The 19213-nt window shown below is 48.0% G+C and overlaps 1 protein-coding gene across 1 annotated transcript; it reads left to right on the top strand.

Moving 5' to 3' along the window:
- Positions 1 to 913: 913 nt before the first annotated feature.
- NGF (nerve growth factor) lies at positions 914 to 9274 on the top strand. Its single transcript, XM_024764943.1, has 2 exons — positions 914 to 1033; positions 8377 to 9274. The coding sequence occupies exon 2, from the start codon at positions 8389 to 8391 to the stop codon at positions 9112 to 9114; it is 726 nt and encodes a 241-aa protein (XP_024620711.1). The 5' UTR covers positions 914 to 1033; positions 8377 to 8388; the 3' UTR covers positions 9115 to 9274.
- The last annotated feature ends 9939 nt before the right edge of the window (positions 9275 to 19213 follow it).

Raw genomic sequence — 19213 nt, 5'->3', positions numbered from 1 at the left:
CTGTTATCTATCAAGTGGTCAGGTTGCCTTCTTTGCCACCATGACTTGTTCTAGATTCTCATCAAAACACCAACGTGTTCTCAATTGTCAGGACTTTTTCTTCTGAGTAATTTACCTTAGTTATGCTGGTCCAGAGTTGGGTCTACTGTATCTGTGGGTATAATGTACAGAATAATTCCATTTCAATCCTGGATTAGGGGCCTGCTAGAGCAGGACTCTGATGTGGGACTAGAAGCACCGACACTGCGTGTAAGATCAGCCATAGGCTGTGTCCAGGCAGAAACCAAGAGCTCTGGCACAAGAGTGAGAGGCAGGTGCTGCCGCAGGTCTGTGCAAGTTCAGGCCCCTGGCAATTTTGGTAGCTGAGCTCTGTCTTCTCCTTTGGTCCTGATGCTGGTAAAGTCCCAACACTCAAGAAAACAGGGTTTGGGACATCCCTGGTGGCGCAGTGGTTAAGAATCCACCTGCCAATGCAGGGGACATGGATTCAAGCCCTGGCCCGGGAAGATCCCACATGCCACGGAGCAACTAAGCCCATGCGCCACAACTACTGAGCCTGTGCTCTAGAGCCCACGAGCCACAACTACTGAGCCCACGTGCCACAACTACTGAGCTCGCGTGCCTAGAGCCCGTGCTCTGCAACAAGAGAAGCCACCGCAGTAAGAAGCCCATGCACCACAACAAAGAGTAGCCCCCGCTTGCCACAACTAGAGAAAGCCCGCGCGCAGCAACAAAGACCCAATGCAACCAAAATAAGTAAATTAATTAATTAATTTTTTAAAAAAAGAAAGAAAGAAAACAGGGTTTGTTGTGTTGGCCCCTCCCTCCCCTCCTGCTTGGGACACAGCTACCCGTCCGCTAGAGAACGTAGTAAAGAGCCGATCTAATGCCAGCTCTCTCCTCTCACAGAGTCCTGGCCCGGGGTCGTGCAGTCCAAGGGGCTGGATGGCATGCTGGACCCAAGCTCAGCTCAGCGTCTGGGCCCAATAACAGCTTTTCCAAGGGAGCAGCTTTCTGTCCTGGCCACACTGAGGTAAGCACCCGAGAGGCATCTGTCTCACCAAGATTCCTAGCTCTAGAGCTGCCAGGACAACTGGAAATGAGCCCCAGGCTGAGGATGGGGCATCAGTGCCAGCTGTCAATCAGCAGGGACCCGGGTGGCTCCTAGTGACCCAGCACATGTGGCCCTCCTAGCTCATCTGGAGAGGACATCGCCCATGCTCTCAGGCTGGCCCCATGGCTTCCAAGGACACGATAAGAGTCTGAGCCACACACCTCTGAAGGAACAGAACACAGGGTCTCAAATAGACAGTGCCAGTCAGACCCTCCACACAGCTCCTGGTCTGTCTGAGCAGGTGATCTTATGAGATTGAAGGTCCCTGATCACTCTTCATGCCCTTGGCCGTGGAGTGGAGGGTGGGGAGAGCTCCAGGTCTGAAGACAGGGGTGAGTTCCACTTCCACCAGGCTTCTGCCTGTGGTCAAGTTATTTACTATTACCGTCTCTGTTTCCTCTTCCTTAAAATGGGAAGAATAAGACCCACCTGCTAGGTTTGTTGTGATGGGTAATGAGACAATTAAATTGATCGTGATGTAATTATGATCTCTCCTCATTCATTTTAAGATGTGTCTCTAAGGATTCAGACCAGTAGATTCTGTTTCCATTCCATCCTGGAGTAGAGAATAAATCCACAGGTGCCTGTACCTGCTAGTGCTTTCTGGCTGCATGTTTCTATCGTGGGCATTTTAAGTGCTTTTGGATCAAGTCTGCATGATGTCTAGAAACCCGATAAACAAGATATAAAACAATTAAATGTCCAACTATTCCCTGGAATCTGGATTTATGGCTTCAGGATGGTAAAACTCACAACCTGTTGAACAGAATTTTCATTTTGACGTTGGAGGTTGAGTAAACGCAGCCCAGGGCCCATCAATTACAGTCCGTGTGTGGCCTCAGGCCTATCGCCTCTAGAGCAGCTGAGGCTGAGCAATGCCAAGCGCCCACATGCAGAGCCTGCCACTCACTAGCTGCATAACCCCAGGTCGCTGAGCCTCTCCAAGGCCCATTTCTCTCCTCTCTAAGGTTCAAGGACTGGACTCGATGAGTGGTTCTCAAAATGTGGTGTCCAAACCAGCAGCATCAGTATCACCTGGGAACTTGTGGGAAATGCAGATTTTCGGGCCCCACCCCAGACCTACTGAATCAGAAACTCTGGGGGTGGGCTTGGCAGTCTGTGGTTTAACAAGCCCTCCAGGTGACTCTAATGCACTGAACCTCTGCCCTTGATCAACTCTGACGTCCCTTCCAGTTCATGCTTCCCCATAATAAATTCAGCCTGGGAGATACTTGCAGAGGAGCTGGAGTTTATTCTGTCAGTGCCTTTCTGCGCTGCAGCCTCAGGGATTTCTCCCTGGGAAGCTCACTCCACGCAGGCCCCAACACCCAACTGAGTCCCAGGCTGAAGACAGCAGCCAGTTTACGTTGCAAGTGGAGGCCAAGTGTAAAACAAGAAACGATTCCTGACCCGCACTCGTAATGTGGCGAGTGAGATGGAGGAGGAGGCTGGATTTCCTCAGTCATGAGGATTTCCTCTTCTACTAACGCTTAGTGACCCTGGTTCGCTGATCTAATCTCTAGCCTGAAAATCACTAACAGCTCTCTCTCGACCCTCCTCCCGCGAAGGTAGGAATTCTCTCTCTCCCTCTACAATGCACCTCCAAAGGCATGGTCGCCGAGCCCCCCAGCGCCATCAGCTGTCCTGGCCACAGAGGTGGACCAGTTGTTTAGCTCTGCCCAGCAGCTTCATCACCTATTCAGGTGAGGCCAGAACCTGTGTGAAATCATTCACCTGGTGCAGGAAACTCCTCTTATTACTGGAGTGTGTGAACCACTGGAAAGCCACAGAATGTACCTTCGGCCTGGGAGAGGGTGAAGAAAGCTGGGCGGACCTTGAGTAGATGGATAAAAGGCCCCTGACGGGTCCCTCAACTTTTAGTCATTTATCTTCCATTCTGGTGGGAGCAGAACAAACACAGAACATTCACACGTTAAACAGAACATGTTCCATCATGTGAGCTCCTAACTGCATCTTCCCCAGCTAATCATTCCGCTCACAGGTCTCTGCTTAGTGAAGCCCCAGCGAGGACTGTCATCTCTTCAGAAGAAAGGCTTCAAAGGTTGTTTTAAAAAATAAATAAAACTCCTCCCCTGGTTCACGTCAAGGAGAGAATGTTCTTTTGTAGACAGTGCTTTGTGCTTTCAATTACTAGAATAGAAAACACACTAATTTTTCTTTTCTTTCTTATCCACTCATGATTTTTAAACCAAAGACTTTTTTTTTTTAAAGATTTTAGGGGCATTCTGTTATGAGTAAGTCGATTTAAAAAAAAAACCTTTTACTCTAAGACCCAAATGAGAGATATATTTGCAACATTTTAAAATCTCAATGAAATAATAAAACAATCTCTCCACGATGCAAACCTCCACTGTGATCAAATGCCACCAGGTACCACAGGTTATCTGGACAGTGCAATGAGGAGTAGCACATTAGGCTTTAAGAATTCTGTGTAGTCAGTTGAGTAGAACCAGCAGAGTTCTAGGCAGGACAGAAAATTTTATACTTGCTTAAACCCAAAGAGTGTCAGAGTTGGAAGACACCTTAAACTTCACCACTCAGATGGAGAAATTAAGGGACACAGAAGGAGACTTGTTTACACACTCACTGACTCTTAAGAGGTGGAGCTCTCTGCGAGGGCTAGGTCACGTGCACACGACAAAGATGGACAGGATGCGTTTCTGCCTCCAGGGACTTTACCCTCTAGGGGGGAGGATAAGAGGAGAATACGTTGCCATAAAAGAGCATTAAGAGGTGGATGGACCTAGAGTCTGTCTTACAGAGTGAAGTAAGTCAGAAAGAGAAAGACAAATACCGTATGCTAACACATATATATGGAACCTAAGGGAAAAAAAAATGTCATGAAGAACCTAGGGGTAAGACGGGAATAAAGACACAGACCTACTAGAGAATGGACTTGAGGATATGGGGAGGGGGAAGGGTAAGCTGTGACAAAGTGAGAGAGAGGCATGGACATATATACACTACCAAACATAAAATAGATAGCTAATGGGAAGCAGCCGCATAGCACAGGGAGATCAGCTTTGTGCTTTGTGACTGCCTGGAGGGGTGGGATAGGGAGGGTGGGAGGGAAGGAGTTGCAAGAAGGAAGAGATATGGAACATATGTATATGTATAACTGATTCACTTTGTTATAAAGCAGAAACTAACACACCACTGTAAAGCAATTATACTCCAATAAAGATGTAAAACAAAAAAGAGATATTTTTTATCACTTCATAGCAAAAAATCCATGCTCATCACTATATCGAAATCAAGGTAATTATTAGTTATGCTTCCAGACCTTACTATTTTATACATTAATAAATAAACATATATATTACTATATCTCAATCTTAAAAAAAAAAAAAGAGCATTAAGGAAATGCTTTTAGAGATGGAGAAGGGAGAGAACTGATCTCTTTGGAAATAGGAAAAGCTCCCCAGTGGAGGCGGCTATTAAGGTGGGTATTAAAGCCAACAGGAAGGACTCTAACCAGCGGAGGTGGAGAGCAGAAAAGACACAGGGAGGGACAGAGGGAAGAATGCCTGGCACAAAAGAGTTTGAACCAAGGGCAACAGGGGGGAAGCACTGCCTCTGAGGAATTCTGTTTGCCTGGAATGCAAAATATGTGAAGGGAGTAGAAGGAGAGCAGGGTCTGTCTGCCAGGCTGAGCAACCTAGTGGCATACTAGACAACCACTCACCACTGGATCCTTTGAGCAGGGTGATATGATCAGAGCACTTCTTTAAGAAGTTAAATGGGGCAGCCAGAGATGGTAGGCATTGGGAGAAGACAGATGAGGGCACAGGACATCAGCTGGGAGACTGTTCCATGACCTGAACCAGGAACATAGAGGTGAGACTAGAAACATAGAGGTGAGACTAGAAAGTATAGTTTCAAGAGATACTACTAAAAAAAAAAGAAAAGAGTGGCTATATGTATAACTGATTCACTTTGCTGTACACCTGAAACTAACACAACATTGTAAACCAACTATACTCCAATAAAAATTTTTTTAAATACAAATAATAAAAAAAAAAGATGCTACTGAAGCAGACAAAAAGGGCTGGATGGAGGTCAAAGAGGAAAGAGAAGAGTCCAGTCGTGAGTTGAGGCTTGGAGCTGGTGAATGAAGGAATGGTGGCTCCAGTAACAGAAAAAGGAAATGCAGAGAAACATGTTTAGGAGGATGGGGAGAGATGCTCACAAGAGACAGTAGCTGTGGAACTAATTCATAAATCGTCAGGTGGCTCCAAATGGGGCAGCTTCTGCTGAGTAAAGAGGAGGAAGGGGAGAATCCTAGTGAGGATTATGAGAACAAAGATTTTTGTTCTGGATGTCTTGCATTTAAAATGTCAGCATCCGTGGGGAGGTGCCCATCAGGAAGCTGGGGATTCAGAACGGGCTTTCAGAAGAGGAGTTGGACCAGAGATCCTGGCATTGGCATCAACTGCACAGAAACTTCAGTTGACTCCTTAGAAGAGGATGAGCTCACCAAAGAGGGGACTCCAGAATGAGGTGGGAACCTCTGGTAATTGGAAATAGGGAGCAGTATGTCCCTTATTACCATCAAAACCCTACATTTTAATCTTTTAGTCATTTCCCTATCCAAATTCTAAGTGTTACTAACATGGATATAAAGGGATGAATTTCCATTTCATTTCTTCTCCCTTCATCTACCTGATGAGAGATAATGTGTACTGAGAGGCAGAAAGAAATGAAACAAGAAAAGGAGCAAAAGCAAAGGGCTTGAATTAGCTGCCAATTGACTAGTCAGCTGGACACTTATCTGCAGGACCATTAGCCAGCACAACCAGTGATGGTCGGAAAGTCAGATGTGTCACTGCTTCCTTTGCATGGCTGGCTGCAGAACTGGAGCAAACACAAACATCTTCCCAAGTAACCAGAGAGAAAAGAATTTGGTGGTTTTATTCTTGGTATCGCACCAAAGAGCTGTCTATTTCCAGCTGAATAGAAGCACATTACAGAGAAGAATGCATCACTTTAAAACAGATTAGGAATGCAGCATGTAGTCACAGGCACAAAATCCAAAAGAAACCAGGCATCATGGTGGAAAGAAGGCAGATGGTGAGCTGCTCTGGCCATACCCATTCACTCTCTCGTTCATTTTCTTTACAGAGTTTGAGGACCTACTACATGCCAGGCACTGCACATGGCCCCCGTAAATTCATATTGCACCGCTTCCAAAGTGCTCTCAGGGAGACAGACGTGTAAACGATTATCCACAGCATGCAGAGAGGCCGCAGGGTTATGCACAAACCGCCATGGGAGACAAGGGGTGGAGTGACTAGTGCGCAGGTGGATGAGACAGGCTCTGCCCTCCGGGACCTTGCGGCCAGTGGCGAGACAGGCTCAAATATTAGTCTTGAGAAGAAGCCTGACAGAGGTAAACCTATGTGCTAGGAAAAGATGTGTATGGAGTGTGCTTTGAGAGTGAATTAGCAGCAATACAATGGAAGAAAAAAAAGTCCTTGACCGCAGGACATTGGAATGACTCAGAATTAAATAGGTGTGTGAGCACCTGTTTAATCCTAACAACAACCCTGTGAAATAGTGTTTATTGCCTGCTTTTTATCAATGAGGAAACGAGGGCTCAGGAGGATTAAGTGACTTTCCTCTGCTAACAAGTATCAGGGCTAGGAATCCAAACAAGATTTCCTAACTCCAGATACAGAGCAGAGTTCTTTCCACTACACTGATTTAGTAGGAGAGAACACACACACACACACACACACACACACACACACACACACACATACACACACATACACACACAGAGAGACACACACAGACACACACACATACACACACACACACACACACACACTTCTGAAGCTGAGAACAGGAAGAGATGGCTTTTCGCTGGGGTGATCTGAGCAGACCTCAAGGAGGAAGTGGTACCCATGCCAGGCTGGAAGAGCAGGCAGGGAGCAGAATGACCTGTGGGGAGAGAGAGGGAGAGGGATCAAATTGGAAGTTTAACACCCTCTCTAGAGGATGCCTCTAACCCTACCAGGAAGATCTGGGGAAGCTTTGTTAGATGCCTCTAACCCTACCAGTGATGGCTGGTACACACGTACAGGTGTGCACAGGAGCTCACCGAAAGTGAGCTCAAGAACAGAGCTAGTCTCACAGCTAGTTGGCTTGGGGGTGGCTGCTGGTGGGGAAGCAGCACGGTGCAGTGCAGAGCCCTATCTGGCACATGCTTAAGAGGGGCTGGCAGTGCCTTGTGGGGGCAGATGACTTATGCCATTTGGTCTACTCTCACTTAAGATCAAATAATTTTTAAAAAGACGCACGTAAGAATGAAGGAGAAAGTCGGGGAGGAAGGAAGGATGGAAGGGTAGACTGGCTTAGTAAGGGGTCATGTTTGGATTCTACTTCTGGTCCAGTTTTTGTTTGCAGCTGTAGGCCTGTTAGTTAATTTCTGTGGATCACTTTCCTTGCATATGAAAGAGAGACGATAAATCCTAACCTAACTCACAGACTAATAAGAAACTAGAAGCGAATGCATTTGAAAGGCTGAAAAACATCACTCACGCCAAGAGAAACCATTATCAGTATCACATTTATAGACGTGAATAGATGGCTGGTGGCTGAATAGACTGGCTAAGATGGTCCCAGAGTTATGTTCACTTTTTCTGCCAAACATGGTGCTTCGTGGGTTTTCAGTCACCAGATCTCAGAGCTGACCCGGTGCTACTGTCTGAAGAGGGTGTGTTCAGTGCTGAGGCTTCAAGACAAGTCCCCAGCAGCCCTGCCCACTGCCTTCCCAGGGGAGTCAAGCCGTTGGGCAGGAGACAGCACTGGGAGAGGTGTCAGACTCACCCCCCAGCCATCCTGTTTCACACAGGTGCACACATACCGCCTGCCCAGGCACAGAACTCAAAGAATTCTGTAACCAGCACTGCCGAGTTCATACCACACCACTGGGCAGAATTTCAGGGGTTCCGTCCCTTCCTGGGAAAGTGCACCCTGTAGATGGGGTGCCCAGACACCCAGGTTGTCGGAGCCAGCCCTGTTTAAGCCTGTCATCCCAGTGTAACTGTTGTAGCACCGCCCTTCACTCTCAGAAGCGTCTCAGTTTGAATGGTCAATTCCAGGGTCTCCTTGCTTTTAGCGACCAGGAGAAACCTCCTCGTCATCCTCTTGGGAGGTCAACTCCGAGGGACCCAGAAACTGCCCTTGCCCCACACCCAGTGCTCGGTGGAATAATCCTCACTTCTGTTTCATTCCAGGTGCACAGCGTAATGTCCATGTTGTTCTACACTCTGATCACAGCTCTTTGGATCGGCGTCCAGGCAGAAGCGCACACCCAGAGCAATGTCCCAGCAGGACACGCCATCCCCCAAGCCCACTGGACTAACCTTCAGCACTCCCTTGACACAGCCCTCCGCAGAGCCCACAGCGGCCCGGCAGCTGCGATAGCCGCCAGGGTGGCAGGGCAGACCCGCAAGATCACCGTGGACCCCGAACTGTTTAAAAAGCGGCGCCTGCGTTCACCCCGCGTGCTGTTTAGCACCCAGCCCCCACCTGCGGCCGCGGACGCTCAGCGTCTGGACTTGGAGGCCGGCGGGGCCGCCCCCTTCAACAGGACTCACAGGAGCAAGCGGTCGTCGTCCCACCCTGTCTTCCACCGGGGGGAGTTCTCCGTGTGCGACAGCGTCAGCGTGTGGGTGGGGGACAAGGCCACCGCCACGGACATCAAGGGCAAGGAGGTGATGGTGTTGGGAGAGGTGAACATCAACAACAGTGTATTCAAACAGTACTTTTTTGAGACCAAGTGCCGGGACCCCAATCCCGTCGACAGCGGATGCCGGGGCATCGACTCGAAGCACTGGAACTCATATTGTACCACGACCCACACCTTCGTCAAGGCGCTGACCATGGATGGCAAGCAGGCAGCCTGGCGGTTCATCCGGATCGACACGGCCTGCGTGTGTGTGCTCAGCAGGAAAGCTGGGAGGAGATCCTGACCAGCCCGACAGCCCTCAACCTCTCCCAGCTCCCCCCTCCACACTCTCCGGTGCCCCTCCCTACCTCAACCTGTAAATTATTTTAAATTATAAGGACTGCATGGTAATTTATAGTTTATACAGTTTTAAAGAACCATTATTTATTAAATTTTTGGAAGCAGCCTGTGTGCCGGCCCTCTAGTCATTTTGCCCAGGGTGACCATCTGCAAGCCTTGGGATGGAGGCTGCAGGGAGAAAGGTACACAGCACCCCCTGGCTTTCCCTCAGACCCACCTGTAACCCTCACTCTCCCATCGCCCCCCAACCAGGCTTGCCACACTTCAGGGAAGGCTAACCGGGTTCAGATTAAATTAGCCTAAGCCGGGTATAATTAGGAAGGGAAGTCTGCTGGATTGCAACTTTGTTCTGCATTCCAGAGCCAAAGCTACCTAATCCTTGGATCATCCACCCCACAGCCCGGATTCCCGAGCCTTGATTGCCTCATTCGGGGAAATCTGTGGAGCCTCATCAGAAGGCAGATCCCCGCCGCAGGGCGCAGGGCTGCCTCTGACCTCAGAGGGGCCCAGGCTGGGTCCTGCAGGGACTCACCAGATAGATAGGAGGAGACTTGCACCAAAGACCCGTAAGCCTGGCTCATTTTTTTAGGGGGAGATCTGCTGTTTGCTGAAAAGCTCCCTGGAAGAGTTGTAACGAAATAATCTCAGGAGGCCTGTCACGGTAGATCTGATTTCATGTTAAGATTGCCTTAGTTCTAATGGCTGGCCCTCAATTTATCCCCCAGTGGCTTCCTGCAGAAAGACTCCATTACCCCAAAAAACATGAAGGCCTCCAACACTCTTGTCACCCATTCACGGCCCCACAGCCACTTCCAATGGCCCCAACATCGGCCTAGAATCAGAGGAACCAGAGGCCGGCCTGAAACTAACTTTTTAATTCCTAATTGGGTGACTTCCACAAGTGACCAAAGGTGGATGGGGTCATGGGAACTGCAGAGAAGATGGTGTGGGGAGAAAAGACAAAGATGAGTGAGAACCAACACAAATAACCGGGAAAGGGGTGGAGGAGAGGTGGGCCAAGCCAGAAGGGAACACGCCCCTCTGCTCCTCCCTGACAGAGGACACTAACAAGAGGGAGAGACAGGGGAGCAGAGGGGTGTGAGGGCAGGGAGCACGAGCAGAAAGAGGAGGAAGATGTGTCATCTTCACCAGCATCAGGATCCCCAGGCTTCCAAGAGATCCAACACCCTGGGTAGTTTCCTTTTTTTGCTTCGTTTTGTTTTTTTTGAAGCCCGGGGATGTGCTCATTATCACTGACTGTATCAGGAGTGTCTTACAGATAGCTGGAGATGACAGGGACTCCAGGGCACAGCCTGGAGCAGGGCTCTACCCATTCTCCAGCTGCTACCTTCCCGGGCAACTTTTATTTGTCTGTATTTTGTTTTGTTTTTTGTATTTTCCACAAAGGCAAAAAAACTTTCCCCCTTTAGGGCACTTAGCTGAAATGGAAATTTTGCTTTCCTACCCTTCCCCTTCCCCCCAGGGTAAAATGCCTATCTAGTTTGTGTAAGAACAGGCCCAAATTGTCCCTCTGACAAAAAAAGCAAATGGCGGTATTCATTCATCTGTAACTCTCCCTGTCCCACGGCCTGCCGCCCCAAAATCCAATCCAAATAGGGCAAATTAGAAACATAGACAGCTTTGGCACGAGAGACATTTGATTAAGGTAAAAGTGTGACGAAATGGGCCCTGTTTTTCCTATCAAAGCTACTGCAATTGGAATAAAGATTTACGTACAAAAAACACCAACCAGAACATTCTGTGCTAAGATACTTGCTCAGATAAAGGCTGCAGGGAGGGAGTCGTCCCGCTGACCTGTGTCTGTGGCTTTTTCCTGGACTCCAGTGCCAGTGGCCTTGTCCTTCCCGGCCCCTCCGACAGACAGTTCCTGGGGGCCCTTCCTCTGAGGGCTGGACAGGCCTGCTGGGCCCTAGATGTGGGGAGAGAGGGCTGCTGAGGGAGGCATTCAGGAAGCTTCTGCGGGGAAGGGAGGCTATGTTTGTGAACTTCTACAACGTCGTGAAGAGTCTGGAGAACCACCGCCAGCCCTGCAGGACACTGGGGTGACCTGGACCCCACCACCTGCCTAGAGGGAAGGCAGCCTCTAGCCGCTGAGGAAACACCGAGGCTGAGGGTGGGGTAAGAGGAGGTCCTCCCCACCCCCCGAGTCCCCCCACTCCCCACCAACACCATAGCCTGCCCCAAAGGCAACATTTGCTCCAGGCCAAGCTCTGGAGTCCCAGCGTGGGAGCCAAAGTTTTCACACAATGCAAGGGAATATCAGTTTGGCTGAAAAGAGTCGGAAGGATCCAAGAAACAATCCGGAGCTGGGGGCTTCTCTAGCTTGTACCCTGCCCTCAACACAGCGGGGAGCTCTGGCTTCCAGACCCACCCAGGCTGCCCCCCAGAGGCCGGCCAGGTCACCACGGCCCCAGACACTCGAACACATTGAAAAAACAGCTCAAAACTGCCCGCTATATTCTGCTGAAGAGCAGCAGCTGCAAATCCCACACATTTTTCCTTCACTTGCCTCACTGAGGTCTTCTTACCCGGGGTCCCCAAACACCCAGCTCCCTCTCCCCTCCAGCACGCCCGCCCAAGAGAGGAGTGCAGACCCTGGCCCGTACATAGCCTGACACAGCCCAGCCCTCCTAGCAAGGCCCATGCTAGCCTCAGCTTGAGGCAAGACTCCTCCTTCTGGGAGACCACAGCAATATGGTGTCTGATTCTAGTGTATATTTCAAGTCTGGCTCTGTGACTTCCCCCTCCCTCAACCACAGCACCCGCCTGCCCTAGATCTGCATTCCATCCTAACGGGAAACCTACCACGGGGATACAGCTGTTCGGCAACAACCAAAGGGCTATTTTCATTCCCACGAAACATAGGAATGCTTCTCCTAAGTCTCACCACTTTCCCCTCAGCGTAATCTGCATTAGGGGCAGAGGGTCCGTCCAGCCCTGGAGCGCAGAGGACAGGGAAGGGCCGGGTGTTCTCGTCCCCTTGGAGAAAGGGGACAGTGAGGCTGGGGAGCAGACCTGAGTGAAAGCGCGTCTATCGAGAGCACAGGGGCCCACGCAGCAGTGACCCCGGTCTTCCTTTCACAGGCCTGACTGGAGCAGTGGGAGCCCCCAGGGCCCTGGTGCTGAGGAAGCCTCCCAGTGTGATGGTCAGAACACTGGGCTTGGCGTCAGCTAGCTTTTAGGCTCAGCTCCCCCATTCCTATCTGCGCAACTTTGGCAAGCTCCTCTTTGACCTCAGTTCCTGCAGCTGTGAAATGAAAATAATCATTCCTAGATCCCAGAGTTGAGAGCATGAAGCAAAACCAACTATTTGAAAGTAAACAGTCATGTTCTATACAAAGGTAAGGCAAAGTAATTTACTCTGCACTTAATAATTTCTCTGGTAATTGTAGGAGAGTGACAATTATGCTAGTACTCACTAAATATATGTTTGTTGGCAGATATATAGATCGGGTAAAGGAAATCTTCTGACTAGTGGACATCATGGAATACAGGTGTGGCACAGCCAGACCCCAAAGGGTAAGATCAAGAACAGCAGCTCTTCAGCCCAGATTCTGCTTGAATCTGGGCTCGGGAAGGCCACCTAGATTCTAGAGGTTCTAGTGTAATGGTTAAGAGCATGGGATTTGGAATCAGACAAGCAAAGTACTTCTGCTTAGGCTGTGTGACCTTAGGCAAGTTGCTTTGCTTCTCTGAGTTTCAATTTTTCATCTGTCAAATGGGGATAATAATAGTAATATACATGTGTGTAGATATATATATATTTACACACCTAAGAAGTATATAATAAATTTTAGTGTTGAAAAGTAGAGGTGGCTGAGAAACCCTGAAAGTTTGTTAGAATGGGGTGGACATCTTTCAACAAAGCAAGGAGGTTTGTGAACAGACAGCTTTACAGATGTATATCACAGGTTCCTTTTGTGACAAGCAATGCTGATAGCGACCATCAGCATTTACTAAGAGCTTGCTCTCCACAAGCACGGCACTAAGCAGTTCATGTGGATTAGCTCTGAGCAAGCCTCTGGGTTCTAAAACCAAGACCACCTTAAGGAGAGCACCGGAAGGCTGTGCTTTCTGTTTGCTCGCATCACTGCCACAGAACTGCTCCCTGGCTCTCTGGGATGTGTTTACTTCCCCAGCCCTTGGCAAGTTTATAAACCACTGTCTCGGCTAGCTATCTATTTTACATTTGGTAGTGCATATATGTCCATGCCATTGTCTTTGAGAGTTTCCACGTGTCAAGCACGTGGGCTCTGTTTTGCTCCAATTCACTTGCGTCTGCAACTGGAAAGCTCTGACCTTCTCAAAGTTCACCTGGATTTGTGGAGATGGCTCGGGGCCCCAGGGCCAAGATGAAGATGGGCGGGCCCTCTCGCAGCAGCAGCCTGAGGAGTATCCCTCCAACCCAGGCCTGTTCCTTAAAATCAAGGAAGTGCTCCATCTGTGTTCCCTCAGCACCTGGCCCAACCTTGCCTGTGGCAGGCATTCAACCAGGGTAATTAAGATGGAAGTTAGCTCCCATCTGTTTCTCCCCCACCACCCCATCCCATCTGTGCCCGCCCTGTGTCAGCAGTAAATGGGTTAATGGTCTGAGTTGAAGGCAAGGTCTTTCCTGAAGCCACTGCCTGGGAGTCATCCAAGCAGCTTTCCAAGGTTGGTGTCATGATGAAGAGCACAGACCGCCACAGTCAAACCCTGGCCTCACCACCAGCTGGGCTGGGTGATATCGGACAAGTTACCTTCACTCCCTGCACTTCAGTTTTCTTACGTGGAAAATGCGGATGATGATGATAGCACCTGCTTTGTTGAGTTGAAAGGCACTTAGCCCAGTGTGTGGCACATAGTAAATTACTGTGTTTAAAACTTAGGTAAATACACTTACAGCTATATATACATCGATGCCCACATAGAGCCACAATATACAGATACACACACAAAGAGAGCCCCTGAGAGCTCTGAAGCAGCCAGGACGTGTACATTCCTCACTCACACGCACCCACACACTGACTTAAAAACACAGAGCAACAGACGAATCAGTGCAAATAAACCTTCTGGACGATGGCCACAGTGATAAGAAGCAATCAGGTGGAAAGAGTACACCGGGGAAGACTTTCCAAAGGAAACAGCTTCTGAACTGTTTGGAAAAAGAAGATGAGCGAAATTATTGTTTGTGCTGGGACTTCTTCCAGATCTACAAACAAGGTGAAACCCGAACACGAGGTTGCCCAGCTCTGGATGGGAGAGAAAGAAGAGCTGCCCCTATTCTCTCACCTCATTCTGAACTACAAACTGGACATGGAACCAGCTTCTCCTACAAACACAGACCTTGGGAAAACTCAGAGAATAACAGTGTGAAATCCTGTGGGTGGACGTAAGGTCCCCGTATGCTGTCCACACAGTCTTTGTATTCAACCAGATGCCGAAGAGCTGGTCAAACAGCTTGTGAATATGGGGCTTCCTCCAGCCTTATCAGCTGGGTTTCCATGACTCAAAATAAGTAAGAAAAAGAGAGGTCCCCAGAGTGGGCACCATGCACTGCTGGCTCCAGGTACGGACTTGGGTTGGAGGCCAGCTCGATGGCCTGGCTGACATTTGGTGCCATGGCTAAGTGCAGTCTCCATCCAGCCTGGCAGCCTCTTTCCCCTTCATCTCGTCCTCACCATTCCTTTCACTTTGACATAATGAAAGTGCAACTTGCACACTGTCTAGAGGTCGCATATGATAATTAGAAACATGTGTCCGAGCTGGCATCCCTTCAAAGGACTCTGGAAATTGGACTTGGGCCGTCTTCTGATTGCAAAAGCAATCCCCCGAGCTGGCTCTCCAGCCTTCACATTCTCTCAGCTGCACCTAGCGTTAATTCTTGCCAGTAGAAGACTGCTGCAAGCAGAGCTCATTCCTGAGATTCTGCAGAGGCTGGCAGTAACGATTCCCAGGTACACAGCAAGGCTCTGGACTTGGCATCTAGGCAGGAACTTTTCAGCAATAATAGCAAGAATCAGCAGGCTTATTTTCCTTTTTGCAGAATTGGCACGTTGATGGGTCACCACCCAGGTGGGAGCCTGGGCCTTCTGGGGCACTGCCTAGACTCTCAAGGAATCCAATGCTGGTTCCTCTCTGATCCAGCAGGGTGATTTTTGCTACAGAAGATACCAAAATATCTTTATCTCACCAGGAAACTCCGGAGGGAAATGCAGAATCAGTGGCACCTCTCCACTATAATCACCCAAGCTGTGTGACTGACAGGAGAGACTGAGGGGACTTATTCAGTTGAGCAGAGACCAACTGCACATCAATGACATACAGGTGTCTTGCTAGGCCCTGAGTAGACAGAGGGTAAGTGGGGCCCCCTGTCCTCCAGGACTCTATGTCTGAGTTGGAGGCTGGATAGAGGATTTTGGTCTTTCTTTCAGCTTTTAGTCTAGATAGCCACACACCCACAGCCCATGATAGCAGGCTCAAATACCCCCTGGTATTGGCAGCAATCACCCTGCCCCCTCACCTTGGCCTCTACTTGCTTATTCCTGACCTCCTCTCACTCCCGTCTCATCCTTACTGAGTTCTAAACCCTTGGCCCCAGGCCCCTGACCCTGATCCTGCCCTGGGTTCTCCAGGGAAGTGCTTCTCAAATTTTAATGTTCACCTGAGTCACCTGGGGATCTAATTCAATATATAAAGGATAGGAGGCTGAGATCCTGAATTTCTAACTAGCCCCCAGGTGATCCCCATGATGCTGCTCTGGGTACCACACTCTTGAGTATCAGGGTCATAGACCACATATGGCCTCCCCTTGGTCTAGACCTCAGTTCTCCATTGGGAACTTTAACCAGACTCATCTCTTTGGTTCTTAGAGTCCAAATTGGCCTTGGGTACAACAGTCCTGGCTCTGCTCCAGCCACTGAGAATCTAACCTCTGTCTTACACTCCTGAGCTGCTGTCCCACAAGGTCAGTGCTGCTGTCCTTCTTTGGTAGGGAGAAGTCAGAAAGGGGCAGACCCAGCTAATATCATGTTGGGAAGAATGCGATGGGGGCTACAACCAAGTCTCAAGGAGGTGGAAACTCATCCCAAAGAGAAGCCCGGGGTGGAGGTAGGGTCACAAGAATCAGGCCTCGAAGCTGTATTTGGCATTGAGACAGAAAGAGAGAAAGGCACCAGCCACACAGCACCAGGCTCATCCTACTTGTGAAAAAGTTAGTGACAAGCAAAGCACCATAATGGAGGCCTGATACAGAGTCTTTCCCTCTCAAAATAAATCTGAGCAAGCTTCCTCTCCTCTCTGACCCTCAGTTTCTTTGTTTCCATAACAGAGAGATGAAAGTCATTCTCATCAGCGTCAGACATTGTGGACTGTCCTAAAACTTCCCAGAGGGGCTGTTTTTACTGTACCCGGGACAATTTACATAACGCTTGATATAACTCTCAGCAATGGCTGTAAAAATGAAAAATGTCACAGTTAAATGTATAAAACAAGTAGCTCTCACCTGTCTCAGAGTTTGTCTCCCTTCAGCTTCAAGTAGATGAATTTCATAGCCAAACCATGTCAGGAGTCACTTGAAGCATTTGAAAACCTCAAACCAGATCCTTTGGTGGCCATATGTGGAGTTTCCACCTCTGGCTCTCACCTGTCTCAGAGTTTGTCTCCCTTCAGCTTCAAGTAGATGAATTTCATAGCCAAACCATGTCAGGAGTCACTTGAAGCATTTGAAAACCTCAAACCAGATCCTTTGGTGGCCATATGTGGAGTTTCCACCTCTGGCTCTCACCTGTCTCAGAGTTTGTCTCCCTTCAGCTTCAAGTAGATGAATTTCATAGCCAAACCATGTCAGGAGTCACTTGAAGCATTTGAAAACCTCAAACCAGATCCTTTGGTGGCCATATGTGGAGTTTCCACCTCTGGCTCTCACTCTTAAAGGGCAATATACAGTTTATTTACAGTTTATTATATTTGAAGAATGTCATTTAAAAATAACAACCAGTTCGATCCCTTCTCTCTTTAGTCGGCTCCTTTATGGATCTACAACAGTTGCTGCTGCCATTACAATCTCTCTTTTATCCATTAAGCAAAAATATCACGATTTTGAGTAAAATATCATGGACACACACAAAAAAGTGAGGCTTTCAATTGCCCTAAGAGAAGCTTTGCTAGAAGCAATTGTGAAGAATTCAAGCTACTTAAAGTTTATCAGAACAGATGGCCACTTAGTTCCCCCTGAATTAATAGTTGCTGGAAGCAATAGAATCAAATGAATGTTGTATGCATATACCAGAAATTGTATATTTAGATAACTCAGTGAAGTTCATTGGCTGGCATCAATCGGTGTCAGAGATTTGCAGCTTTAGGTGGTAAATATAAATTTATCTGGAAAATATTTTGTTTCAGAGATTGAAGTTTGTTTGGTTACTGTTGTTGGTTTTTTGTTTGTTTGTTTTTAAACAATGTGATTCTACACAGAACAAGAGCCAGAAGACAAAAATGTGGGCAAAATTCCCTCTAAATCAGTCTTATTCCAGCAGCCTCTGGATTCAGTACAAGCAAGGAGTCCAGCTGGGAAAACCATCTGTTTGGTGTTGATTTTCTGTTTCTGGATTTACCTTTCACTTGGGTCATTTTCCTTATTTTTCTCCACATGTTCCAGGAAGCCTTCCCCCTGTGCCTCCTATTAGACAAGACTCCTTCTCCACTGAGAAATCACACAGGCATAAGATTCATGGCTGGGGAAAGTGATGATAGGACAGAGGTCTATGAGCAAGAGGGCCCAACATACATCAAAGGGTTTGGATGACTTGCGGTAACATAACTCAAAATGCTACTCATTGAGAGATTTATTCTACATAGACTTTAATCATGGCTTTATTGGGTTGTGGTTTGTGTGTATTTGGTGAGTTATAGAGGCTTTTAGGAGGAAAAAGCTTTTCAATTTTGTTATTCATTATAAAAGCCTTTGTCCTATGTAAAGCAATAAAGATGTGATGAAAATGGAATACCCAGATCCCAGTGGAATGAGGGGAGAGTGTCAGAAAAAGAAGGGCAATGTTTAAATCAGAATCCTAACTGTGCCACTAAATAAAGAGGGCTCTCAGTCTGGTGACATGTGCAGACCATCTGGACTACAGGGTGGATCTGAGTACTGTTTTCTTTGAACAAAGACACTGTGCACAGCTCAGGTAGCAAATAGTGATAGATCCTGGAGAACGTACTGAACATCACTGTCCTTGACACATCCACAAAAGCTACATGTTTATCTCTGCCCTACACTTCTGCCCCTTATTCACTGGAAAAAAAACAAGCACCCTGTTCCATTAGTCCACATTGGTCCAGACTCCTAATCCACCTGGTTTCTTTTGTTTATTTTTTTATGAATTTATATTTTGGTAGGGGAAAGGCAAGCATAGTAGGGTGTGTAGGGGACTAGTCTATGGAAGCAGAATTCCTGAGTTCAAATCCTGGCTTTCCTACTGACTGGCTGTATTAGCCAGTTCAGGCTGCCATAACAAAATACCATAGACTGGCTTTAACAACAGAAATGTATTTTCTCACAGTTCTGGAGGCTGGGAAGTCCAAGATCAATGTGCCAGCCAACGGCTCCCTTACTGGCTTGTAGATGACTGCCTTCTCACTGTGTCCTCACATGGTGGGAAAGACAGAAAGAGAGTGGGGTGAAGAAGAGCTCTCATAAGGACACTAATCCTGTTGGGTCAGGGCCCCACCCTTATGACCTCATTTAACTTTAATTGCTTCCTTGAAGGCCCCATTTTGGAATACAGTCACATTGAGGGTTAGGGCTTGAACATATATATTTTAGGGCACACCATTCAGTCCATAGCATCAGGTTTGTGGCTTTGAGCAAGTTGTCTAAGCTGTTTCTCTGTCTGTAAAACAGACAATTATATAAAATTGATAATTTTATCTACCCCATACCTTTGCAGTAAGCATTCAATATCACCTCTATAAAGTGCTTAGCAGAGTGTCAGTTGTCAAGAGCTAGTTTCACTCACATAGAAGCAAATTCTAGGACTTCA

The sequence above is a fragment of the Neophocaena asiaeorientalis genome, unplaced genomic scaffold, assembly GCF_003031525.2.
Source record: "Neophocaena asiaeorientalis asiaeorientalis breed wild unplaced genomic scaffold, Neophocaena_asiaeorientalis_V1.1 scaffold62, whole genome shotgun sequence".
In the NCBI taxonomy this organism is placed as follows: Eukaryota; Metazoa; Chordata; class Mammalia; order Artiodactyla; family Phocoenidae; genus Neophocaena; species Neophocaena asiaeorientalis.
The sequence above is the reverse complement of the archived record's forward strand: the minus strand, read 5'-3'. Positions and strand labels throughout refer to the sequence as shown.